Source organism: Phlebotomus papatasi, chromosome 5, assembly GCF_024763615.1.
Source record: "Phlebotomus papatasi isolate M1 chromosome 5, Ppap_2.1, whole genome shotgun sequence".
Lineage (NCBI taxonomy): Eukaryota > Metazoa > Arthropoda > Insecta > Diptera > Psychodidae > Phlebotomus > Phlebotomus papatasi.
The window spans coordinates 75,035-102,337 of record NC_077226.1 but is presented as its reverse complement, the minus strand read 5'-3'; the positions used below and the strand labels follow the sequence as shown (position 1 = coordinate 102,337).

General features: G+C 32.8%; 2 protein-coding genes across 10 annotated transcripts; one reads left to right on the top strand and one right to left on the bottom strand.

Annotated features, from left to right (window-relative positions):
• Positions 1–517: 517 nt before the first annotated feature.
• LOC129808693 (tau-tubulin kinase homolog Asator) lies at positions 518–26,882 on the top strand. Of its 9 annotated transcripts, XM_055858468.1 has the most exons (12): positions 518–609; positions 729–934; positions 1,081–1,242; positions 5,689–6,160; positions 12,306–12,607; positions 12,919–13,198; positions 13,419–14,193; positions 19,272–19,367; positions 19,534–19,666; positions 19,745–20,220; positions 20,314–20,587; positions 26,064–26,882. In XM_055858468.1, exons 5-12 carry the CDS (start codon positions 12,328–12,330, stop codon positions 26,081–26,083), a joined length of 2,334 nt encoding a protein of 777 aa, XP_055714443.1. In that variant the 5' UTR covers positions 518–609; positions 729–934; positions 1,081–1,242; positions 5,689–6,160; positions 12,306–12,327; the 3' UTR covers positions 26,084–26,882. The 9 variants fall into 9 exon arrangements, with proteins under 9 accessions (XP_055714443.1, XP_055714441.1, XP_055714440.1 ...); XM_055858466.1 differs by lacking the exon at positions 1,081–1,242; XM_055858465.1 differs by having other exon boundaries at positions 518–934.
• On the bottom strand, positions 1,757–7,419 carry LOC129808657 (putative nuclease HARBI1). Its single transcript, XM_055858429.1, has 3 exons — positions 7,233–7,419; positions 3,903–4,124; positions 1,757–3,846 (listed from the first exon to the last, which is right to left on the bottom strand). The coding sequence occupies exons 1-3, from the start codon at positions 7,417–7,419 to the stop codon at positions 3,272–3,274; spliced, it is 984 nt and encodes a 327-aa protein (XP_055714404.1). The 3' UTR covers positions 1,757–3,271.
• Positions 26,883–27,303: the final 421 nt, after the last annotated feature.

Below are 27,303 nucleotides of genomic sequence, written 5' to 3'. Positions count from 1 at the left end.
CCGTAAAATGTTGCGCTTGTTAATCCTATTCCGCTTTCTTTTGCTATGTGGAGTAGTTTTATGCAATCTTCTTGAGATTGTAGGTCTCAGTAATTAGCAGTTTTCCAGGAGGAAATTCAGTGGAAATTTTGCTGACGCTTGGTTACTGGGTCATGACATTTACAGTAGAGTCTCCCAAATTCGAACGCTCGGGGGGTATTTTTGACATTTCTCACCTCCCATTCGAACGATTTTTTCAAAACTAACGAAATTTGTGTGAGATTAAATTGTACTTTGAATCAAATTCACGTACTTTCTTGCAAGCCTTAGTGGTAGAATACTTCCTTTTCATTTTACACGACCATAATGTATCTAAACATTCAGAAAGAAGCACATTAAATGTGATTTTCATTCACCAAGAATACGAACTTTCTAACATAACCTCACAATTGACATTTTGAATCCAAACGGCGTTCGAATTTGAGAGATTCAGATTTGAGAGACCTCTACTGTATTTTTGCGCATGCGTTGGAACTGTCACATTTTTGACAACTTCAATCTGACCGAAGTGCTCCAGTGGTTATTGATTGATTGCAGTGTGCAAGGGACAAGTTGAGTGGCACCGCCAAGGTATATTTTCCCTTCGACAAGAAAAAAGAAAACCTTATTTTCCCTGTGACACAAAACAAAAGAAAAGCACAAGATAGAAAAGTAAGCCGGAAGAAGTGATAGTTGAAAAATATTTGTAGGTGGGGGCCACAGAGCGGACGTTGGAACAGTTTTTTTTATTTGTGATAAAATAGAAAAGAGGACAGCAAAACGCTTGGTAGAGAGAGAGAAAGAGTGCCCTTATTGGAAGAAGAAGAAGGAGAAAAAAAAGACGTCGCAGGTGGTGCCCCCTTTTGCTGTCAAAAAATCCCAGGTGAAAATTATCCACTTCGTCTCAGCTAAAAAGGTAAGTGTGCGACTTTTTTCTTCTTTTTCTTTTTGCTTCAGTGTGACAATGCGGGGGCGTTTCATGCCGAAAAAAAATTTAGATTTTTCACCATTTTCACGGTATTTTCTTCTGTTTTTTTTTTGTTTGTTTGTGTGTTCTCTTAGGCAAAATGCCGTAGAATCTCACAAGAAGACTTAGCATCATCCAAAAAAAAAAAAGAGAAAAAAGAAACAGAAGAAATATTCGCAGGTGTGTCCTGTAGGAAAGAAAGAGAAAGAGAAAAAATCGTCCGGAAGTCATTTATCCAGGACACAAACACCCTTCAGGTATCCCCAATCATCCAAGTTCTCAACCAACTCACCTTGTTACTTAACTTTTTTTTTATTAATTTTAAAATTTAATTATTGCTCTAATTTTTTTTGGAATTTGTTGTTTTTTATTTGCTAATATCCTATTTTATATATTTTAATAAAATTCAATATTTTTAAAAGTTTTCCTGCTGTGTTTTATATATATATATATTTTTTTTTTTAAGGAGAAAAAGTGTCCTCCTTGGGACTTTTGTCCTATGACAAAGCGATTCTGTATTTTTTTTTTGGGTTTTTTTTGACTGAACCATCAAGATGTTTCAAGCAAAAGGTGGGCCAAATCGAACTGGCAGTGACGTAGATACTTTTACCCGACTGAAACAGTGTTGACAACTCAGATTTGTCAAACATTTGTAATAGAAAAATAGTGATCAAATAATTTTGCAAGGATTAATTAATTTTATTCATAAAGAGTTAAATCAGCATTTGCCGAAACTTCCTTTTAACAACTTTTCAGAAGACTATATTTTCAGTTCAGCATTATTTTTCTTAAAAATGAGCCCCGAATGCGATACTTTTGAGTCAAAATAATAAAAGTGCCACTAATAACCTGTAAATTAATTTGAGAGAATCTTTGTAAAATGATTTAAAAGCTCAAATATTGATATATCGACGGCTCCATTCCATACTATTCTAAGTCGACTTAGCTTTATATTACTCCGAAAGATATGTTGTTCCTGGGACCGAGATCTATAACGGCTGAAAATTTGGTGGTCATCCGATGTCCGGGGGGGTAAATTCTCTAACTTAGTGAGAAAGTGAGAAGTACTAAAAAATGACAAAATGCCGAAAGTTCTCACTATTGTGATTCCCTACGCTTTATTTTGTGACAAGTGTCACTTTTTTTTCGTGAGACTTGTCATCCATCATTCGCTCAGTGACTTGTAGACAGTTTCGTGGAAAATGGCCCAATTGAAGGATAAAAGAAGGATTTTGGGAACACGTGGAAGCGACAACCAAAAAAAGGAACTTGTTTTCCATCTGGAGAAGGATTTGGCTTTGGCCAAGAATCAATTCAGCACACAAGATGGGAAGGTTGAGTTAAAAAAGATGTGGGGCAACTTGGCAATGAAACTGAATTCACTTGGGGGCTCAAACAAGACCGGCTTCGGATGGAAGAAGTACTGGGATGACTTGAGGACGCGAGTGAGGAAGAAATACACTGCTTTAAAAGCCGTAATGGCTGAGTCTGGTAGAAATGGAGATATTCTGTTAGAATTTGATGATATCGACCAAAAAATTTTGACTATTATAACCATTGATGCTGTGAATGGTGATGGAGTCAGTGAGGATATTGGTTTAGCCTCAGGATCTAACGCAGATTCAGCACTGATAATCCCCCGTCAAGGAGTCAATAAAGATCATGAGAATCCACTTCCGGTTCCTTGTGAAGAAGGTATTATTGCTGACACTTCCAATGAGGTAATTGTACCAGCAACTCAACACACGCAGAAAGATCGTAAACGTAAAAATGAGGTCTACGATGATACAGAATCATTCAAGAAGTTGTTGAAGCTTAAGGAGGAAAAGCTTAATATAATAAAAGAAGACAATGAGAGGAAGAAGAAAAAGGAACAACGTCAAATTGAAAAGCACGAAATTGAAATGAAGATATTGAAGAAGAAGCTAGAAATGCAGTACTATAGAACTCCTGATTCTGATTTCGAATGTGATGTAAATCTCGAATAATCTCTGCCTAAAAGGATATTAAGACTATGATGCTAAGGAAGTAAGAAATTGAATTGAAGGAAGTAGAATTGAAGGGATTAAGAAGTCATAACTTCACTCTTTTGTGATATCGTATAGTTTGAAGTAAAAGCATTAAAATGTTACGTAATTAGATTTAAACTAATGATAATTGGAGTTATAATTTACTAATGGAAAACACAAAGACTTACTGAAGTACAAAACTAACAATGTGAATTTCATTTTTGAAGAAATAGATGAATTTATTTGATTAAATCGTTATAAAACAAACTACATTCTTTCAAAAATTGTTCCGGATAAGTTGCTGTCTTATATATCTTCCTTGTTGGAGAAAACTTCCTGTGGCATCAATTTCTTCGTCTTGAAGAAGAGCATGTTCTGCATCGTCACGTTCATTGGAAACTTCATCCAATATTTCTGATTCCTCGGGCAAGGGATAGTTTTCTCTTGTCATTATGTTATGTAAGGTGCAACATGCTGTGATGATCATACCCGCCTTTTGAGGAGAATAAAGCAATACCCTTTGCTTAGACAAGCACCTAAATCGGCTTTTAAGGACTCCAATACACCTTTCGACAGTTGCACGGGCTCTTTTATGGACAACATTATATCTCTCTTCCTGTGGATTGCTTGGAGTTGACACAGGAGTCATTATCCATGGTTGCTGTCCATAGCCGCTGTCTGCCAAAAGCCAGCTCGATCTATCACCACTCAAAAATTGTCTTTTAAGATGAGAGCTTATAGCAGAATTGTTGTAAATAAAACTATCATGCGTAGATCCTCCGTATCGCGCGTTTACACCAAAAATCAGGAGGTCCGCATTGCAAATTATTTGCACATTTTTCGTGTGACTCGCTTTCCGGACAGCATAATATACGTGCTCCACTTCAACGGGGTTTTTTTTTTAATACACACGTGAGTGCAATCTATGCAACCAAGGACTCCCGGAAAAGAATATTTCTCGTAAAAAATTCTCTTGGTAAAGTTTATATCTTCTCTAGTAGTAGGAAAACGAATAAAACGATGAGACAAGTGATTGCATATAGCTTCACCCACTTCTTTTACGCAACGAGACACAGATGTCTGTGAAAGACATACTGCAACATCCTGACCGATCGGGCGTTGATAACAGCCTAAAATCCAAAAGAAACTTTAATAATACTAAAAAATGCCTCTATCTGTGAGTACTGTACCAACGGCGAAAAATCGTAGAGCACAAAATATTCTCTGCTCTTTCGGTAAGTTCAGTGACTCTGGTCCGGGCATCCAAGTGCGGCATTAAAAGGTCCAAAAAAGTTCGACAAATTGCTTTAGTCATCCGGAAGAGGTTAAAAAATTCCCTATCTGAAAGAACTTCCATGGGAATACTTTCATTTCTCAATTCCCTTCGCAAAACAGACAAATTATTTGTTAGCTGTCTTTGCCAACGTCTTCTGACTATTCTGATAGCAATAAAATCCATGGTTTCACTTGAAAACACTTAATATTTAATTGACGGTTCACTAATGTCACCGTAATAAACAAAAACAATTCAGAAGAAACATATTTTTGTCCACGGGCTCGTTACTAATTTTGAACCATTTAGTACTAAAATCAGTTCTAAAATGTTGCTATCCCCAGAGGCAACTTCTGTCAAAATGTCGAGAGAAAAAATTATCACATTATTCTCATTTGACCATAGAGAATCATCCATAATGAGAAAGTGAGAACTCAATGGCCGAATTTTTTCGTGAGTCTGTCACAAGTGACCGGCTCACGAAAATTAGAGAATTTACCCCCGGGTAACGAGATATTCCATTTTTTTTTTTTAATTTACACGGGCAGCATAGGAAATCGCCAACTTCAAATGGCTCTCCTGAAATGTTGTCTTTCTGAGATAGAATAGTATGGAATGGAACCGTCGATATATGTTAGAAGAAACACAATAATATTTTATCGTAACTTACATCGTTTATAAAGCCGTAACTTCCAATGTATGGAAATCCTGAAAGTTACAACATATTATAGAACATATGAGTACTGAATGTTCTGACACATTTGTGATTTGCTCATGCGGTGTATGGTCTGCCGGGTTTCGCGGAAATAATTTTTGTCCAATAGAATTTTGTGACAAAAAAGTCTGAGCAAAACAGATACATCAAGTATTATTTTAATTGATAAAAATAGTCATAATTATTCACAATTAAACAAATAATTTTGATATATTTCTATCATTTTATAGAAAAGTTATTCGCATGAGATTTTGGCGCGAGTCACGAACAGATTATTTTTGACATAACCTCCAAAAAGTATCTACGTCATCACCAGACCGATCTGGGCCACCTTATTACTTTCTTACAGTAGACTCTCGCTCAATCGGTTCTTTTTCAATCGGGCGTCAAATTTTGTTGACAATTTTCACGTTAAATTATGAAGCTAATTCGATCAAATTCGCTGTAGTTCTTCCTATTTTATCGTGATTCTTTATAATTGAGCGCTTTTTCTGGAATTTACAAAGGCTTTGACGCTAAATTCTATCGCTAAACCGGATAACATTTTGCCCCATATTCCCGATTGAGAGAGAGTCTACTGTATTTGTTTTTATTCATCTAGCTGAACCAGGGGCTTCTCTTTTTTTTTTACTTAGAACAATATGGCGCCTACAACTGTTTTTTCTTTAGTGTTTTTTTTTCAAACAAAAGACCTGTCTTATTGCAGAATCAGAAGGAGATCAACAGAAGGCGCGCATCAAATGCAAAAAAAGAACAAGAAACAAAAAAAAAAACAAAAGCTACCAAAGAAGATTGCATTAAACTACGTAAATCTTAGATAAATTAAATTAAATTAAATAAAAAAAAAACACAAATTAAATTAAAAAAGAATATATGTGATGTGTTTGTGAATAGTGAATTGATTTTGCAAGAAGATTAAAAAAAAAACAAAAGAAAAATTGTGATTTAAGTTATTAAGTAAATTTAAAAAAAAAAAAACAAAGAAAATTTTGTTTTGTGGTTAAATGTGACATTAGCAATGACAACATTGATCTCCGATTGGAAAAAAGACTGTAAATTGCAGAAAGTGTCTATTGAAAAGGGTTAGATTTTCCCTACCAAAAAAAAAAACAGAAAAATAGACAGAGGAGGAGAGATGCTGTAGATAAATAATTCGTTAACTCTAGTCACCTCAAAAGGTGAGTGTCTTAGCTTAAATGTTTTATTTTATTTTATTTTTTTTTTTTAAGAATTTTAACATAGTCGGCTTTAGTTACCATTCATTTTAATCATTTCATTTTCATCAAATCATTTTATTTTCATACATTTAAATGTACATTTGTCTCTTGGAGACCTACACTCTTAGAAAAGTTTATCATAACTAATGAAAATAAGTTGATAAGGCGATTATTATCAAATCTATTTAAAATGGTTCTGATAATCCTTAAACATCTTTCTCATAATAAATTTATTAGTAGGGGAAAGTGACCATGCTTGATACTGTAAAATGATGTCCGAGTTTTGGATTTTTTTCTGACTACCACATAAATCGCAGCGTTTTTTCCACTATGACAAAAAAATGTTTTACTTATAAGGTTCATAATCCCACTTGAAGTAATTCCTGGAAATCCTTCTAATTTCCTCAGAAGGAAAATGAAAATACAGTGGCGATTTTTATAAAGGTTGGACCAGATGCCTACCTGTATAGAGATTTTCCCTACCAATATAAGCCCATTTTCCGCTGTAAATATTACACCGGACACAAAAAATGCTACATTAATATTTAGACAGAACTCTAATCTACCTGATTAATTTGTTTGCACAAGGGATAAGATAATAAAGAATCGCTTTTAAGCAATTTTTCTAGGACGTATTTTCACAACAAAAATGAAACCATTCTTCTAAAATATGGACACGAAAGTTGAAGGTTATGTCAATTGACATAAACGAAAATAAAACATCTGATGAATAATATTACTAAACAATTCTATTTTCCAATGTTTTATGAATTTTTAAGTTAATAAGTGAGTATAGAAACGTGGAGAGGAAGACCACCTAAGTTCCACCGTTGCCTTGTGAAGCCTGATATCCTCTAAAAATTTCTTTGGAGGCACGCACAACTCCTTGAAGATATCCAATCTACACAGTAGCAGAATTAGGGATTTGGCTCAGGATTAAAGCTTTATCGGATGAACAGGACCATCAGTATAGATTTTGAGAAATCCTCAGGGGCAGTTGAGCATCTCAAGCGGTTTTCATTGAATAAGATACCACTTCCGGAAACCATTGAACTCAAAGTCCACTGCTGACTTTCCGGAAGATCAGGATTCCAAAGGCTGCAGAAGTGTCCTGTCCCTAGTTCTCGTTCTGTTTTGGGAAATTTCCTGAAGATTAAGTCTGCATTGACTGTCTCATCCAAACTGTTGCGTTTCTCACTTCTAACTTTGATTTTCACCATCTTCTGGATCTTCTGCGTAAATAAATAGAATATATTTTATATTGTATATATCGCTAAAATGAATAAAATAATTAACTCACCTTACTTTGAACTGAATCACAAAATGTTTCACAATCTTCATGAACTTACTTCTTTAAAAAAAAAAAAAAAAAAAATATGAAAGTGAGGTTATGTTAAAGATACACAAAAATCAGTTATAAGCTGTAGGAGCTTATGGGAGATGTGATTCTTTCATTGTGTAATCGGTTTTTGCAATCTTGAAAAAATATTCTTATGTGAAAATAATGCAAATTTGTTCCATAAATACTCAACTGCGGCATAACTGAGTCAGATTATTTTTGGTTTATTGACTTTAAGTTTTTTTCTTTCTAGATTCTAGTATTCGATGAAATCGCATGATTGCAATAGGTGTGAGGACGAAAGAATCTGACATAATGATAGTGAAATATCAAGCATGGCTCTTTCTTATTTTAAAGCATGGACACAGGCAGGATATATTAATTTTCCACCACCTACACAACAAGGCTTTCTTAGGAAAAAGATTTTTCGAAAAATATTAACCATGGTCAACCCTCAATGACCTGTAATTGGAATTTCTTTTGATAAATAATATTAACTATGAAAAATCGTATGAAATATCATCCATCGAAATTACAGATTTGGGTCTATTTTTGATTTTTGCTTCCCAAAACTGGGAAAAAAGGGCTACGCTCCTAATTTTTTCAGGAAATGTGAGGCTTAGGACTAGCTATTAAAATATATTGCCATGAGTCACAATTATTGATTAACATAGGAAAAAATTAGTTATTATCAAGGTTGGACGTTATCAAGCATGGTCACTTTCCCCTACTGTCTTTTTTGTGATGATTTCGATAAAAGAAGCTCTCCGTAGTTCTGTATTCATGAAAATGTCAAAATTTTGAACTTGGAGCTCCTGTATCTAGGCAATCGCTTGACCTAGGTCGGATGTTATATATGTTCTGAAAAGGTTTTGACATCAGCTAGAACATACTAAAATTTCAGCTCAATCGGATGAGATTTTTGTTTTGACAGTTATTCAAAATGGCGGACAGAAACGTCAAATCAAGATGGCGACCACACCATCTTGTAGATATCGGTCATTTTATCTTAAATTATCAAAAAATTAGATAATTTTTAGCCAAATACTTCTATAATAAAGCTTAAGAAAGACCATTATATGCAATTTTATAATATAAATCATGCGTTCTTAGGAAGATTATAGTGAAAAATAGTATTTTAATAAAAATAGTGAACAAAATCGACGTGGATTATTCTAGCCAGATAAATTTAGATTGGATTTGGGCAATTTACTACTCTGAAATCCATTTTGGAATTGCACTTTCAGATAACTTTTTCACAAAGGCGTTTTTTGACAAAATACCTATACTAGGATTTCATTGACTATTACTGAAACTACAAGAATCCTTTTGGAGATCATTGTACCTTACTTGGTACATAATATAGCCCTATATACTTTGACATGGTAGACCGGATCGGCGAAGACCATCAATAAGTGCTAGAATTATTCAAACTCTCACGAACAGCAGAGTGCAAAGTCACCCGCAACGACGGTATAGAGAAAATTCCAAACTTTTTATATAACATAATTTAATGGAGAAAATTCAGTAATATTCAGTTAGCACAGTTGCTGAGACAACCTACGATTTGCTGACTTGGGCTTTTACCTTGTATCCACCACGGGAGTTATCGTGTTTCCTTTCGAATAAGACATATTCTACAATTGTTGTTTTAGTCGAAAATATGAAAAAAAATGTCCATTTATTAATCTTCTTTGGAGAATTACAAAGAAAATCCATAGAAATCTGTAATGTACTTTGGCTTATCATTATCTATCGCGGAATATTGAGTAAGAATGATTTGGTGATTCCATTTGATTCTAGTAATTCCACTTGATTGCAGTGATTCTTGAAGGAATATCATTTGAGATTCTATCAGAATCTTACGAGTGATTGATTCTGTCAGAGGAGTGTTTCGCACATCTCGGACAATGATTTAATGTTCATTTCTGTGTGATCTCTTCACAAAACTAATTTGGGATGTATTATTCTTTAATGCTTGCTGATATGACCATTTCTAATGCCTCTGAACGCCTTAATTACTACCATTCTTTGATTGTTCATTTATTTAACGAGCATATACCAATAACTAAAGTACTTGTACCTTCTGATTCATCACTAGAGCTGGCCAAAATATGCAAAAAAAATCTTCGAAATATGCGACATAAAAATGCACGAAAAATCGTAAAATATGCACAAAAAATATGCATTTATTTAATTAATTTTTTAACCCAAATAAGAGTGTTTTGTAGCACTTTGACATAAAAACCTTTAAGTATTGGAAATTTATTTTTCATTAGGATCTGTCTCCAGTAATCATTTCAAGTATTGTATTTCTCAAAAAGAATTTTTGAGTTGCTTAATGGTAGTATTCTTTAAAAATGCACTATTTCATTGCCTAAAGCAATATTTTTGAAAAATATACAAAATTACAGCTGTGATAAATCGAACACGCAGTATGGCATTTTGGATTTATTTAAAATAAATTTAGTATCCTTTTATTTTGAACCAATAATAGATAAAGTTAAAACCAGTCGACGGATTGAATACGATTTAAAAAGAAATTAAACAATATCTGTTAATTTTGAAATATAATTGAATTAAACATTTAATAACAACCAATCTTATTTTTCAGAAAGAATTTGAAATTTAAAAATATGCTTTTTTTAAATTTTTTACTTCATTTGTAAAATGTGACAAATGATATCTTACATTTTATGACATTTTTATGATCCAAATCTTGCCCTACAAAGCCATCTATAAGTGCTGTCTGTGTTCCAGTACATTTGGGATTGATTTTAGAAATTATACGATTGTTAATAAAAATTTTACAGAATCAAATCAAGAAACCTTCTGGATTGATTTTAGAAACTGAAGACTTAATTTAACTTGCAGGATTAATTATATAAACTTTTCCGGTTAGTTTTAGACACAGAACCAGCTTATATTTTCACAGATCGATTTTAGAAAACGCGCACACCTTGAGCATAAAGAAAAAGGTTAATATTATATATCAAATTCCAACTGCCTCAGCATGAACAACCTTAGTTGTGTGTAAAATAACACGCACAGACCAATCACAAAAGGGTTTAGATTGCGCTTAAAAACACGAACAACCTAAAAATAAAACGGTTCAGATTGTGCTTAAAATCACGCACAGCTTAATAGTAAAACAGTTGAGATTGCGCTTAAAATCACGCATAGCTCAATGATAAAACGGTTAATGCGCTTAAAAACGCGCAAGCGTGATTTTAAGCGCATTAACCGTTTTATGATTGAGCTGAGCGTGCTTTTAAGCGCATTAACCGTATTGTGATTAAGCTGTGCGTGAATTCAAGCGCATTAACAGTTGCATCATTGAGCTGAGCGTGATTTTAAGCGTAATCTAAACCGTTTTACGTGTGTGCTGTGCGTGTTTTTAAGCGTAATTTTAAGCCTTTTATGTTTAGGCTGTGCGTGCTTTTAAGCACATTCTTAACCGTTTTATTATTGAGCTGTGCGTATTTTCAAGCTCAATCTGAACCGTTTTATGATTGAGCTGTGCGTGTTTTAAGCGCTTTCAGAAAAACCGATCTAAGGATTTCTTGTTCTTTTAGAATATGATATACAGAAAACGTAATTGAACATCATTTCGTCCTTATACAATAACTTCGATTCATTCCTTCTATCAATTTTTTTCAACGTCAAATTTTAAAGAAAAACATTTAAAATTATTTTACAGATAAAAAATGGATATTAAAAAATCTTTAGTAAAATTAGCAATGAGTTCTATCTAGTAAGATCAAATATTAAGCAACACTAGTACGCTTTTCTAACTCCTTTAGCAGCTTTTTAAATAATTGAAGAGGTAAATGCTACTGTCCTCTCTGTAGGGTTCGAGTAGAAATAATTGAAACAGTAGGGGAAAGTGGTCTGCCTTTGAATAAGATACATTTAACACACGTGTTAAAATGTTGAACTTTTTTAACCTAGAATTAAATTTATTTTTTAATTTTTCAAAAAAAATCGTCACTTTTAGTAACTGACGTCACTAAAAATGGCGTGATTATCCATGTGATCCATTCAAATGTATCACTTTTCACATATCGTATCAAATTTTCAATCGCTGAAATACCACGGTTAAAATTTTAAAGCTATCAATTTATTAGTTTAGACACGTTCCTCTTCTATGAGCAAATACAGTAAACACATTTTTAACTGTTTTAATGGTTTTATTTAGTAAGACAATTCATGGAAAACAATCGCAATAGTGATCCGATTGAAATGATCAAATTTGATCCATTTGAATGTATCCCATATTTTCGATATTTCTTGGCGTAATATCCTGAAAATTGAAAATAGTTATCTCAAAAATGTCGCATTCTACCTTACTATGTACTCCTATTAAACCTAAAAACACTCATTTTCGCTGTTTTCCTTTTATTATTTGGCAGAAAAATATTCTTGAACATCGATCTTTCTGAAATGATCGATTCGAGGAACTTTTCAATGTATCATTCAATGTGATCCTTTACTTGGATCACTGAAGTGATTCATTAAAAAAGAATCAATTCAATTCAACTGATTTGATGAAAATGAACCTTTTAGGTCATGATTCTTTTGAAATGATCCCTGGTGATAGATAGATAGATATGTTTATTTCATGTCAAATGAATATACATTATGTAACTGACTATATAAATTTTAATTTTCATTTAATTCTAAATTGAGTGCGACCAATCCATTCATTTTTACCAGTGTAGTATGTCATTATCTTGATATTTTTTCTCCTGGAATATTTCTGAACAGAGATCCCGAAAAAAGCCATCGAATGACGTCGGAAGACCTTCTGCAGCCTGGGCATGTGGTGAAGGAGCGGTGGAAGGTGGTGAGAAAAATCGGTGGTGGTGGCTTTGGGGAAATCTATGAGGGTCAGGATCTCATAACACGTGAACAGGTGGCACTAAAAGTTGAATCGGCCAGGCAACCGAAGCAAGTACTTAAGATGGAAGTGGCTGTGCTTAAGAAATTGCAGGGAAAGGAACATGTATGTCGTTTTATTGGCTGTGGTCGCAATGATCGTTTCAACTATGTTGTGATGCAGCTCCAAGGTAATTTTCCATGCTTCTACAGTAGACTCTCTCTCAATCGGGAATATGGGGCGAAATGTCATCCGGTTTAGCGATAGAATTGGGCGTCAAAGCCTTTGTAAATTCCACAAAAAGTGCTCAATTATAAAGAATCACGATAAAATAGGAAGAACTACAGCGAATTTGAGCGAATTATCTTCATAATTAAGCGTGAAAATTGTCAACAAAATTTGACGTCCGATTGAAAAAGAGCCGATTGAGTGAGAGTCTACTGTATCACCAAATTTTTTCCCTCCCAAAGTAACAACGAAAAAAAAAACTGTGTCCAACAGGTAAGAATTTGGCTGAATTGAGAAGAGCACAGCCACGTGGAGCATTTAGTTTGAGCACAACACTTCGGCTAGGTCTGCAGATTCTCAGGGCCATCGAGTCCATTCATTCGGTGGGATTTCTGCATCGTGACATTAAGCCTAGCAATTTTTCCGTTGGTCGTCTACCCTACAACTGTCGTCGTGTGTATATGCTGGATTTTGGATTGGCTAGGCAATATACAACGGGAACGGGTGAAGTTAGATGTCCTAGGGCTGCAGCTGGATTCCGAGGAACAGTTCGGTAAGTTTGTATTTTATTCTGTAGGCCCAAAAAATGAACTTTTCCTGTTGTCCAACATGGCATTCCTTCCTTAGTAACTCTGATATCATTTTCTAGTGACTGTCCACTGTCCTTGTAGGGGAGACTGGGGCAATATTTGTCAAAATGGATATTTTATTTTTCAATAAGTTATCACGTATTCCCCTTTAATTCGATAGTCTTCTTTTGGTCTCTTTGACAGCTACGCAAGTATCAATGCACACCGAAATCGCGAAATGGGTCGCCATGATGATCTTTGGTCATTGTTTTACATGTTGGTTGAATTTGTAAATGGTCAATTGCCATGGCGAAAGATCAAGGATAAGGAACAAGTTGGTTTGATGAAGGAAAAATATGATCATAGATTGCTACTGAAGCATCTACCGTCAGATCTAAAGCAATTCCTTGAGCACATTCAGAGTCTAATGTATGCCGATAAGCCGGATTATCAGATGCTAGCTGGTCTCTTTGAGCGCTGTATGAAACGTCGTGGTGTTAAGGAGTCCGATCCATATGATTGGGAGAAGACAGATGGTGGCCAGGGAGGGACTGTGATAACTGCTAATTCCCTTCAGAGTCAACTACCGAGTCAACTTAGAAATGAACATGTCCATTGCAATGTCACCCAAATGACTGTTGCTGCATCAAATGTTAGCAATATGGAAATTGTTGGGGCACCACCACGAACACCCCAAATACCAACAACTGAACCAGTTAGTCATCAGAAGGGTGTCGTACAACTCGATAAAAATTGCAATACATCAACTATGACACAACCATTGGGTGGTACAGCATCAATGATACCCGTACCACAACATCAGCAGCAGCAACAGCAGCAACAGCAACAACAACAGCGTCAACAGCCACCGACTATTGCTGTTCGCAATCGACCAGAACTCCATCATCCACCTGGAGTCCGTCCGGCTGTCACTGGTAGTCTCTCTAGTCCAACAAAACGCTCAAGTCTTACAACTGAGGTGAGTACTCTTCGAAATATTTCACCATGCTACCATGATTTTTATTTATTTATTTTTTGGTTAAGCCAATCGGTCGTCAGATCTCCCCGGGTTTTTAAGTGGGCGTTGGGGTGTTGGGCGACGGGAAAGAGGGAAATATTAGCTGGGAAGTTGTGTACACTGAAGTGGAAGTTACAAAAATGAAATGATTTTTGTGCTTTTCATTTAAATAATTTACAGTAGGAAATATACTAAAAAGTATTTAGTACAATTAAAGATTGTCATGGAGGACTAAATTTATGTCGTTTTTTGGTCACAATTATCGTCAATTACTCATCAAAATTCTCCTAAAAAAAAAAAGAAGAAATATCGTTCATCAAACGCTCTCTGTTGCAGTGGACAAAATTTAATTAAATGCTTTTCAAAAATTTAAATTTCATATCGTCGGTTCCGAAGAAGACTATTGTAAGTCTACTTCCAGTAGTATAAAAGATGGTATCATTGGATGCAGAAACCTTAGATCTACATCTCCACAATATTTTATGTTGATTCATTTCTTCCTGCAAAAGTTACTAAAAAAAACTAAAAATAGTTCGGAACATTTTTCAAACCTATTCCAAACAATATTATTGTAAAATGAGTAACAATTCGTCAGTTAAATCAGCATTTATCGTAACTTCATTTTTGCGATTTTGAGATATATACATATTTGGAATCAACGTAATTTTGTTTATTAAACGCACTTGTGAAAAAGAAACTTTTATAAGCCCAATAAAAATTATTTTAAACAAAAATTATCGTAAGTGCTTTTAATTAATAAAAATTTATCAGAATTTGTCGTAACTTCCATTTTTGGGGAAGTTACGACAAATTTCCATACAAAATTTTCAGTTATCAGCATTTGCCGTAACTTCTTTTGCTTACTTGCGTGGCTTGTAATTTGCAGCAAAATTGCAATATTTCTCAATAAAACGTTTACAAACTCTTCCAAATATCAAAAACAATACGAATAGTGTGACATGAAATCATTTTAATTCAATATTTGCGAGAAAAAAGTGAGAAAAAATCCCTACCCATCTGTCATTAATTCAAAACAAAACAAGCGACGTGGCGCACAAAATTTATTCAATAAAACTTATGAAATTAAAGCTTTTAGGGACAGGGATAACAGTACTATTGACTAATTTAGTCAAATAATGGCACTTATTATCACTAGAATAATTCAAATTGATATAATGCATTTTAGAAAATTGTTGTAACTTTCAGGATTTCCATACATTGGAAGTTACGGCTTTATAAATGATGGAAGTTACGATAAAATATTACTGTGTTTCTTCTAACATATATCTGAATATCTCAGCTTTTAAATAATTTTATAAAGATTTTCTCAAGTTAACTTACAGTTTATTAGTGCCACTTTTATTATTTTGACTCAAAAGTATCGCATTCGGAGCTCATTTTTAAGAAAAATAATATTGAACTGAAAATTTCGTCTCCTGAAAAGTTGTCAAAAGGAAGTTACGACAAATGCTGATTTAACTGACGAAATGCTATTTCATAACGTTAATCGCAGATCAAGTTTTAACAACTAACTATCTACCGGAGCTATTATAATGCTTTGGTTCTTTAAATTATAGTCGAGGCAGAACCCCAATATTATCTTTGAACATGGAGGATAGTTTATACATAAGATATTTACAAATAACAAAAACATTCCCTAAAAGCATTCCTTAATCCTTGATTTTTCCCCACACGTACGACTTAATCCGGAACGGAGGGAGTAATATTCTAAAGAGATATTGAAATGTTCTACTATAATTTTTGTGTTAAGTATTTAAGAGTCCTTCAGACAAAATATACCTATAGCTTGCAAAAATTTGAAGTATTTTTTAACAAATCTAGTGAATTTAAAACTTCTCTTTGTATTTATGCATATGATTCTTTATTTTCACTAATCTTCCCCCGATTAGTGAACGCGAGATCTCGAGACTTTAAATGTTTAACCCTCTAACGGTGTTTTCTTTAATATTCAAAAAAAAGTAGATTAAATAATTTTGTCTAGGGTAATTAAATGGTCCACTGAACTCAAAAATGCCATCCAATCTTCATTATCTCTTTCCGTTTGGGCGCCAGGTGAGAAAAGGTAAAGACCGCCTCCAGGCGGTTATATCCGTTTAAGGCATAAAAAGACTGAATTATTTTTATTGAAAAATAGTGAAGAAATAGTAAAATAAATGAATTTTAAACGTGTATGATGAATCATTATCTAAAAAATGATAATTTTTAGAAAAAAAAAACGTTTAGGGTCGAGTCTACACATATGGACAGATTAAGGGTACAACGGTTTGTAATTCGTTTTGTTTTTGAATAAATAAAATGAAATTTTTAGTATAAGTTCTTTAATATAACTCCTTTCGATAACCTCTAAAGAATTTATTAAAATATTCCCCTAAGCCCCCCAAATAATTTGGATCTTCTGGTCATATCAAATTCTACACTTGTGGACACTTTTACACACTTATTGATATTCATGTACACACTTATGGACACAAGTTAAAAAATGTTAGAAATCCAATTAATTGATATTAAAAAATTTAGTGAAAGGGAAGATAATGAAAATAGTATAATTTGAAGCAAGTTCATCAACTTTTATTCATTTTTTTGGTAGTTTTAATTTTTTTTGGACAGGTAATTTTCTTTTGCGTCTGCTTTCTTTTTTTCTCTTGTTGTTTTTTATAGTGTCCTTTTTTCTTGATCTTCTTTTCCTCATTTCGCCGTTTTCTGTTTATTTTATCTTCCTCAATTTTTTTTTCATCTGACTTTTTCTGATAATGCTCCACCCACTTCTTTGATGTTAGCGCACTCGGTATATTTTCTTCAGTTTTCTTTTTCTTCTTTGGGGGCTCTGGCCATTGAAGGGTCTTGGTCAAGGAATCGCTCAATCGCTTAACAGAATGCAGAATCCATTTAACAATTTCTTCCTCCGTTTTCTTTCCCAAGGCACTGTGGTATCCTCCATGGCCAGAAGTTTCCTTCGGAGACTTTCCGGAGACTTTATTCTGTAGCGTTGTACGGGGGATGTGATATATTTGAGAAGCCTTCGTTAAGTTCATTCCGTTTTCAATAGCCTTTAAGGCCTCCGCTACCCTCTCACAGGAATATATTTGCCGTTTCCTTGCTTTCCTTGCGCTTTTAGGACGTGTCATTGTTCTTGAAAACAGCAGGAAAACAAAAAAGTTAGGTTAGGTTGAAAAATATACAAAGATTTAATTTAAAATCTACAATTTTAAGACAATCTATAAATAGGATTATACACAACACTTTTCCACTTGATATTAAACACTTACCTTAAATTTTCCTCGATATTTTTTTGCCAGAAATCTCTTTTTTAATCCCATGCAAAAAACTTCTCACTACGATTGACAATGCTCCATGAATAAAATTTCGTGAGGGCGCCACTAGTGAAATATCGCATCCACAAGTGTGTAATCTTCTCAAATAAATTTACGCTTATGGATATCCCTTAATTTAATATTTTAGACCAAAATATCTACAAAATCAAATAATAAGAGGAAAATCAGTACCTAATAAAAGTGTATCAGAAGCATAACATTAAATATTTTCGATAAAATATATAGAATTTTGGCATTAAAATATGCGAGTACGTTAGCAAATATCTTAGCAATTTCATGTATTTTTAATCAATTATCGCATCAGCAAAATATTTTTCTTAAAACAATTAGAATTGCGGTTAAATATTAATGGACATTAGTTTTCAAGTTGTAGTTAAAATTAAGCAATCAAATAATGCTAATATTGTAATTTTCCAACATGTATTTTATGTAAAAAAATAGAGATTTCTACGAGCTGTCCATAAGTGTGTATCATCCACAAGTGTAGATTCCACCCTATAATTTTTATAATTACACGTTAATGAGGTTCAATGTGTTTCAATGAGACTGATTTTAAAGTAATAGGTCGCAGGCTAAGTATGAAAACGTCATCTTCTTGTATAATTTGAAGGTACTTTGAAATACATTGCTCATTTTCGGGTTTTATTTCACGATCTGGGGAATTTAAGGACGAATTAGAGAATTATTCATCACTGTTGAAGTCTTTTTCTTTATAAATTTCTCTTAATTCGCAGAAATCGACCATTTTACTCATTCTGGACAGTCTTCGTGTAATCTCAATTGTTTTCCATGATTAATATTTTGCAAAATAATAATATATTTTACCAGGACAACTAAAACAAATAAATAAAAAAAATTGGTAATTTTTGAAAATTTTACCCTTGAACCGATAAGACTGCCCACAGGCGGTATTCCTTTTTTTCTTCTAAAACTCATACTCTTAGTTTTTTTCACAGTTATCAATTGAAATATACAAACTAGAAGAGCATAATTTTTAGGAAATAAGATTCTTAATACAGTTAGATTAGTTTAATACAATCTTTTTTGCACTTGAAAATGCAAAATGTTGGGAACGACATTTTGTTGTTTTTTCTCTGCCCTGTCACACATAACTGAAGATTGTAAGCAAACGAAAGGTCAAAATGAGTTCAGCTTCAGAAAATAATGTTAGTAAGACTAGTAAGACTATAACTGAGGACACCGTAGATATTTCAATTTCAAATAAGTAATATTATCGCAGTAAATGCGATTTATACCCGTTAGAGGGTTAAATCAAAAGAGGAAAATGAACAAGTTAACATACCAAATTATTTTATACTTCTTTTTTTTTTTTAATTGATTTAAAATCTTCTTTTGCAAAGAAATGAGGATGGTCTTGCTCATTTTGAGCAATAACATTTAAGAGCGGCATATTTTTTTTTTTTTAAATAAGCAACCTTACATCTATGAAAAATTAATCTACCCATAAAGTAGAAAAGAGATTTTAAATTAAAATAACAGCGATACAAAGCTTTCACCTATGGCACTTCCAGAATTGTGGAAGTCTGTGATGTTTTCCATAGAAATTTAGGAAGTGCTGGAAGTAGTGTACACGATTTTTCGACTAATATCTACCCCTTGGCGACGGGATCAGTGATGATTGAATGCCCATATCTCTTACCGTTTAAGCAATTGCGTGGTAATTAGTGTGATTTCAGGCGCAGCCATCAAGATGACTCAACCTTCTCAATTGTTGTCGTCCTAGACTTCACCAGGCCCTCACTAACTCGCCCACATTCTTGGGTTAGTTTCGAGTGTTCCTTGACAAGAAAAAAAAAGAACCTACTTTCTATTCCCTGCCCCCCTGCCCCTTTGTGGCATGTTTTTTTTTATCCGTTTTTTCCTGATTTCTTTAATTTTTTGGTGTACTGAATGGAATTAAATTTGATTGTTTAATATGGGATTGCAGCAACAAAAGGCTTCGGCTGATGTTGAGGTTAAAAACATCGAAAATACACCGCCATTGGCTAAGAACACTGATAAAGGCAACATTGGGAGACTTCGTGTGCTAACGGCACCACCAACGAGTGTTCATGATTTAGGTAAAAGAGCAAAAATATATGTCGAAAAGAATTTAGATGGAGATGATAAATATTTTCTTGAACTGTGGCCTTCTGTAGGAAGTTGCACAGAGACCGTTACATCACTTCCGGCCGCCCAGCAAACCCGTGGAGTTGTCAAGAGTGCAAGTGGACGTAGGCAGGGTCCACTGCGAACAGCTCAGACTCCTAGGGCCACCCAACGTGATCATTCAGTTACCCAATTTGCTGTTATTGATGATGAAAATGTTTCGGCACTGCAACAGATAACCCGTGGCGGTGCTGGTGCCCTAACCCTAGCCAGTCAGTGGAAGTCCCAATTTGATGATTCAGAGGAGACAACGGACAACGAATGGCGTCAGGAATTGCATAGTCCACAGCATTGGCGTCATCAGAGGCACAAATGTCGTCGTACACGTCTCAATATAACTGGCATCGAGAAGTATACAGATCTGCAGAATTATCTACCTCATTGTTGGTCAGAACCTGCCCTTGGTACCACATTGAGACGTCATTTGGCACCACCACTGCTCCAGCAGGCGGCCTTCGATAAAACGGTACGCAAAAAAAAAAACAATTCTGAAGACACTTTTTTCTTTTTCCAAAATGGCGTCCAACGGCCTTTTTTTTTTCAAAAAAATTCTCTCTAGGTTTTCCAATTGGATGTAATGCGCAATGTTGGTATTCGTGATGCTAGTCCAGAGAGTCAAGTGATGATGCCGACAAATCAGAAAATTGATGATCCAACAGCCCAGATACTTGGTAGTCTTCCAAATATCATTCTACAGGATTTTCCCTGTGTACCGCAACAACCATCGACACCACCACCACCACCAGATGCACCTCCTGCTCCCCTCGATGATCACTCAAAGTCACTTGAGTGTGCCATTAGTGGAAAATTGGAGATTCGTCTGGTGCCCATTGGTAAGTTATGAATCTGTGTATCTCACACAAAAGACTATACTCTTTTCTTTTACCAAAAAGGAAAATTTCATAAAATGAAAAATTTACATAGCTTTCCTTCGAAATGTAAAATACATTTCGTCGGTTGCATCTACCTCTGTCGTATCGGCATTTAGACAAATTTTCAGGAAGCGATTTCTTCACACTTCACTCAGTCAGTTCTAAAAATTAACCCTCACAGTAAAAAAATGTGTAAAATTTTACTACTATAATAGTGGAAAATCTACCATTTTAGTTGTTTAATTTAAAAATGTTTATAAAATGCACAATAATTTGGTAATTTATTGTCACGCGATTGAAAATTACCACTATTATTGTTAAAAAAAATTTCAACAATGTTGTTTAATTTGAAAATGTGTAAAATTTTAACACTATAATAGTGTGAAATCGGATAAATTAATTATTTAACTGCGATCCGTGTAAAATTTCTCACTATTATAGTCATAAAAAAATTCAACAATGTTTTGTAATTTAAAACTGTTGAAAAAATCTAAAAATTACCACTATTATAATATGATTATAGTTTTTCATATTATTATAGTGTAAAAAAATACACAACTTTATGGTATTTTTTGTCACATGATCAAAAATAACCACTATTAGTTTCATCGTAATTTTTCACACTATTATAGTGTGAAGCCTTTTGTATTTCAACCAAAGTTGTGGAATTTTTAAACAAAAATTGTGTAAAAATTGTTGAATTTTCATTTAAGACATATACTTCAGTTGAGATGCTTTTCATTGAGCAAAAGTCATATAGAACATCAAATATTTATATGCATAATAAGTATATCGTGAAGATCCGAGCATCAGATGTAATTATCTCGCATTAGGGAGGGTTCCGAGTACAGGAAAAAACATTACAAATGTCTAAAAAGGCAAAAAAAACTAAAATAAACGAAACGTAATGAAAATTCAACAATTTTTAAGTTTACACACAAAAATTCAACAATTTTTAAATTTAACAACTCCAAATTCAACAACTTGAAATTCAACAATTTTAAATTAAACATTTTTCCAAATTTAACACTATTATTGTGGTGTGAAAGATTACACACTATAATAGTGTTAATTTTTTTTTACTGTGCTGAATAGTCTACACAGTAAAAAATTGTGTAAAATTTTACTACCATTATAGAGTTAAATTGACCATTTTAATTGTTTAATTTTAAAATGTTTAAAAAATACACAACATTTTGGTAATTTATTGTCACGTGATAAAAAATTACCACTATTATAGTCAAGATTTTTCAACAAAGTTGTTTAATTTAAAATTGTTGAAAATTTGATACCATTATGGTGGTAATTTGTGTCTTTTTACTACTATGATAGTCGCGAAATGTGGCGTGATGTTGCTAGCTTCACTGTGGTGACTGTGATATACTTTTATTCTGCGCGACCAACGGAAAGCGTTCACAAAGAGGTAAGTTTAGTGGTTTTATGCTATTCTAATTTAATTTTTCTAATAAAATAAGTGGTAAATCGAGAGATGAGAATTTGGTGTAGTTCAAGAAGTTAGTATTTGATTGATTCTTGCAAATTTTATTGAGACAGGATGTATTTTGTGTAATGCCAGAGAAAGTGTGGTTATGTCAAATTCATAATTTGGAAATTTGTGGAAATTTTGTAAGAAAACTATGATTTAGAGACGAAAATAGATAATTAGGACCTCATTGAGTCCACCAAACATAGATCAAGTGCGTCACATTTCACGAAGAAAACGATTTAATGAATTGATACACTTTCTTAGACTCCCGGATGACTCATTTGGAGGGTTTTTGTGAACATATTTCCACATTTTTCCTAATATCATGTGAAAATTGGCAGGATGATTCTATATAGCACCTATGTAAGACAATTTGTGCCATAGATGTGGAAGACTGTCCGCCTGGGGTGAATTTTACACCGTGAACTTGTTGAAGCGTGAAATGTACTTTCTCTTACTTCCGGACAGATTGATTGAAAATAATATTGAAAATATTAAGAACAATTCGTAAGATTTATTTTTTTCTGTTTTATCAGCAATATCCTGAACATTCACGGAAGAAAAAAAACAAATCAGTTGAATTTAATTAAGGAGAATTCGCCAACACTTTGTGAGGCCTCCGGACAACTCAATTTTGGTAGGACCTTTATGAAATTCTGGTAAGTTCTTTTTTTTCTTCATGGGGAAAATAATAAGATAATTTCTAGAGAGTTCTAAAATATTTTTAGTCGCACTGAAAAAGAGCTCTTCATGATGTTCAATAATTCCTCTCAAACCTTGGGATAAGTTATATCCATCTCGAATTCGATTAATTTATTATGAGAATTTTAGAACTCTCTACTTCAATATAGATTGTGCTCTTATGTACCGAGAATCTTCAATTTCTTTAATTTTATTATTTCAATTATCTTAGTTATCGGAGAGAAATAATTTCGTTAACCATTTAATGGCCAGCACGTGTAAAAATACGCATCAGAAAAATCATATTTTCAACATTAATTTATTAACATTTACTGCGTTTATTTATATATTCCTTCAGAAAAAATCAGTAAGACTATGATTAAGTGCTTTAAAGCAATTTTAAATAAATATAAAATTTAATTATCACAGTAAATCTATTTTTTGTGATGCTACCCCTGAGGGCCTTGAAGGAAGAATTCGAAGGAGAAAAAGACCTGGAGAAATTGATAAAAGCGATTTGCCACTATTTCAAGGAAGATGCTGACACAATTTTGCAACACCGAGAGGTATAGATTGTTATTTCGTATTTTGAAGCATAAGTAATTTTTGTATGCTATTTGTATTTTTCAGATCAATTCGCAAAATCTCATGACGTCACATCCTGGGGTTTATATTATAGGTAAATTATGATAAAAGTATGTTTTAAGCAAATTTTTTACATAGAATTTTCATTATTACGATTTACAGAAAACACAGGAGATCACATGATATTCTACAAAGGGCAGGAGATTCAGAAAGGAGCAAATATCTGGGAAGCGTTTGAAATAATGTTCGCAATGTATCACATTTTCAATGAATGCTTTCCCAGAGAGATTGCTTGCACACTGGAATTTTTCCAGCGATACGTGTTAAAAATACATCCAACAGATGGAACAAAAAATATGAAAAGAAGTGTGTCCAAATGTAATATGAAAGTTTTGGGCTTAATGAAGAAAATAAAAAAAAAATAATTTTTTGTGAACAATGCGTGTTTGTACTTTTAAAATTTTAAAACATTCAAAATTAAACAAATTTTGAATTAAACAAAAAAAAAACAACAAATTTTAAATTAAACAACTGAAAATTAAACAATTTGAGAATTAAACAAAAAAAAATTAAACAACTTTAAAATCAGAAGTGGTGTACACTGAGGTGGAAGTACTGCGGAAGTGGAAGTCTCAAAAAATTAAATGATCTTTGCTTTTTTCATTTAAATAAAATAAGAAAAAAGCTGATAAGCATACAGCGCAATTAAAGCTTATCCTAAAAGACTAAAAATATGCCAGTTTTTGTCGCAATTTATCGTCAATTCCTCATTAAAATCCTCGTTAAAAAATTCAAATATCGTTTCACCTACGCCCTCTGTTGCAATGGAGGAAACTTAATTGAATGCCTTCCAAAACTTGAAATTTAAAATTATGATTTTCAGTTGAAAAGTATTCTTAGTGTAATAAGTGTAATAAGTAGTCGATTCCTTGAGATGGTTTTGCTACTGAAAACTATCTGGAATGACTAAAACTAAATTACCAGGATATTAATTTATCCTAGAACTTTCAGAAAAAAATTAAGAATTAAAAAAAAAATTAAAAATATGGAGACATTAGAATATTTTTAAAAAAAAATATAAATAATTAATATTATATAATATTTATGACTCAAATTCTGAAATATTATTTTTGACACAACGACTAAAGTAGTGTAAATCAGAATCTGCAATAATTATAAATGGTTCTTATATTTTTGAGATTTAATTCGGCAATATATTTTTTATTACAAACTTTTTTGTCTTCAAAAATAACATATTTACATAATAACAGTTTATTTTATGATAAACTGGGCTTTCGCATCTTTTGAGACCAAATATATCATGGTTCATATAGAAAATGCCTTTTCTACATTCTTTAAAATATTAATTTTTTTTATAGATGATTTAAACAAAAAGATTGAAAAAATACTGTTAATACTCTTGGTAGAATTTTAGATATTTTTAGAACTATGAAGTCTAAAACCGTGAGTTTTTCAGTCTAAAACTTTTGACCATTGATTGGTAGGGAATTCCTAATTTATTTTTTATTATACTATATCTTGTTCGAATCAACGTCAAATACTTTTTAAAAAAATTCTGTTTAATATAACACATAACAAAACTTTAAAAATGAGTATTTATGTATGTTAAAAAAAATTAAGCACAGACTACTTTTTTTATTGTTTATCAATAAATCTAGATATTTATGTTCATTTTGTTAGTTACCGAAAAACGGCATATTTGAAATAATCCTTGCAATCAAGTTTTTTCAATATTAAAAATTAGATATAAAAAAATGACTTATGTTGACAATTAAATTAGCAATATTGATTTTCATGAATGCGGGTGGCTTTGCATATAAACTGACGGTAGTTGTTCAACTAGGTTTAAATTATAAACACGTACCTAATAAAAATAGAAAATTACACGAATTTTTACTAATTAGTTTGTGGATTTTAATTATTTTTATTTAGAAACAATAATAGTTTATTAAAGAAACGAATATTGTAAATTATAACTGTTAGCGATTTTTTTTAAACAACATTTGAGTTGCACCGGAATATCAAAACTAACAAACTAGCAATAAAAATAATTTGAAATTTTAAAAAAGTGATAAAATTAGCTTTGAATAAAGTGATGAGAATTGGGTCCTAGCTCACGGGAGCACATCCCTACACTTCCCTTTTTGTTAGCTCTGCCACTGAACACCTAAAATTTAACGATCTTTGTGTTAATACATCCTAAAAAATGAATAAATATTTAAAAGCAAAATGAATTCATTGACTATTCGAAGAGTACATTCATAATTTTAATTAATTTATTTGCATTGCCGGAATTACACTCAAAGTGGCCGAAATTAGGCACACTTCCCCTAACTATTTTTTCCACTAAACGAAAACTATTTGTGTTATATGAAACGAACATTTGTGTTATCACTTTAGCATAATATTGAATAGAATTCCTACTGTAAAGTTCTAAACTTAAAATTGGAGTAAAATGCCACTTTGGGTTTTTTTAGTGTTAAAAAGAAAACAATTGTTTCCTGAAAAGTTGTCAAAATGCAGTTAGGACAGTTGCTGATACAACCGATGATAGATATCCAGAATGAAATATCAAAAAGAGCCCCCAAATAAAAGGATAACAATTTGAATGCCTGATGAGAAATTGCAATTGAATTTCTTTTTTTTTTCTTTATTTTTTTGCAGCTTCAAGGACAGTTGACTAGCATCAAACCCAAAATACTCATGTTTTGAGGTCGAAGGGCATTGGCAGTGAATGGAGCTTGCCAAATGAGTATTGCAGAATTGACAACATGGGTGCCCAACGGACATCATTCAAACGACACTCAATTTAGTAAAAAAGAAAGAGATGGCAAAGCGTGAAACATGGCACTTCAATGGCATTTTTGAGGCTTCTGATAAATGGATACAAACAACAACAACAACAAAAAAAAATCACAAAATACTCACAATTCACTTTACTTTTTGACTTTATCGAAGCATTTCCAAAGACAAAACCAAAAAAAAAGAAAGAAAAAAAAACAAAAAGATAGAATGAAGTAATATTTCAAATGAAAAAAAAATGACTAAGCAAATGAAGTAAAAGAAAAAAACATTTAACCTCAAATTGAACTCTGGAAAACAAAAAAAAAGATGTGAAATGGAACTTTTTAGAAAGATAGTTGTGATTGTAAAAGATAAATTGCAGCTAAAACAAAAACAAAAACAAAACAAAAAAAATGTAAAAGAATAGATGAATTATTTGGAGGTTAGGAAGATTGACTGAGAGAGAGAGAGAGTGATTACAATCTCTTGAAAGTTAGTCTCAGAATCTCTAAAATGGTGCTTGTTCCAGGCTTATAAAATATTGGACTGCCGCAGCAAAAAATAAAAAATAAAAATAAAATAAAAATAATGAATTAAAAAAAAAATACACTCTTGGCTTTACCAAAGGACATTTTAGATTAATTCTTAGTTTTGAGAAAACTGATGAAGACACCCACACCAAAAAAAAAACAAAACAAATCTCGAGGCAGTGTAATGGAATTATTAATTAAAAAATTGAGAAAATAAAAAAAATGAATTAAAAGAAAATGAGGAAAACAGAAAAAAGTCGTGTGTAGTGTGAAATAAAAAAGAAAATACATGAACAAATATATCTTATTTCTATTATCAAAAAAAAGACAGATAAGAAGAAAAAAAGACTATGAACAGGTTAATTTCTTATTTATTTTTTGTTCCGTGGAACGTGGCGCTTTTTTCTGTGGTTACAGTGGACTTCGTCTTCTTCGAGACAGAGAGAGAAAGATGCCAAGTCGTTGAAAATCGTGTCCTTGTGCCTGATACAACTCTTGTCAAGAGTAAGTATATTTGCTTTCATATGCCTTGATAATAACCCTCCGTACCATGCGTCCGCCGCCGTCTCAGCGTTGGCGACCAGCCTCCA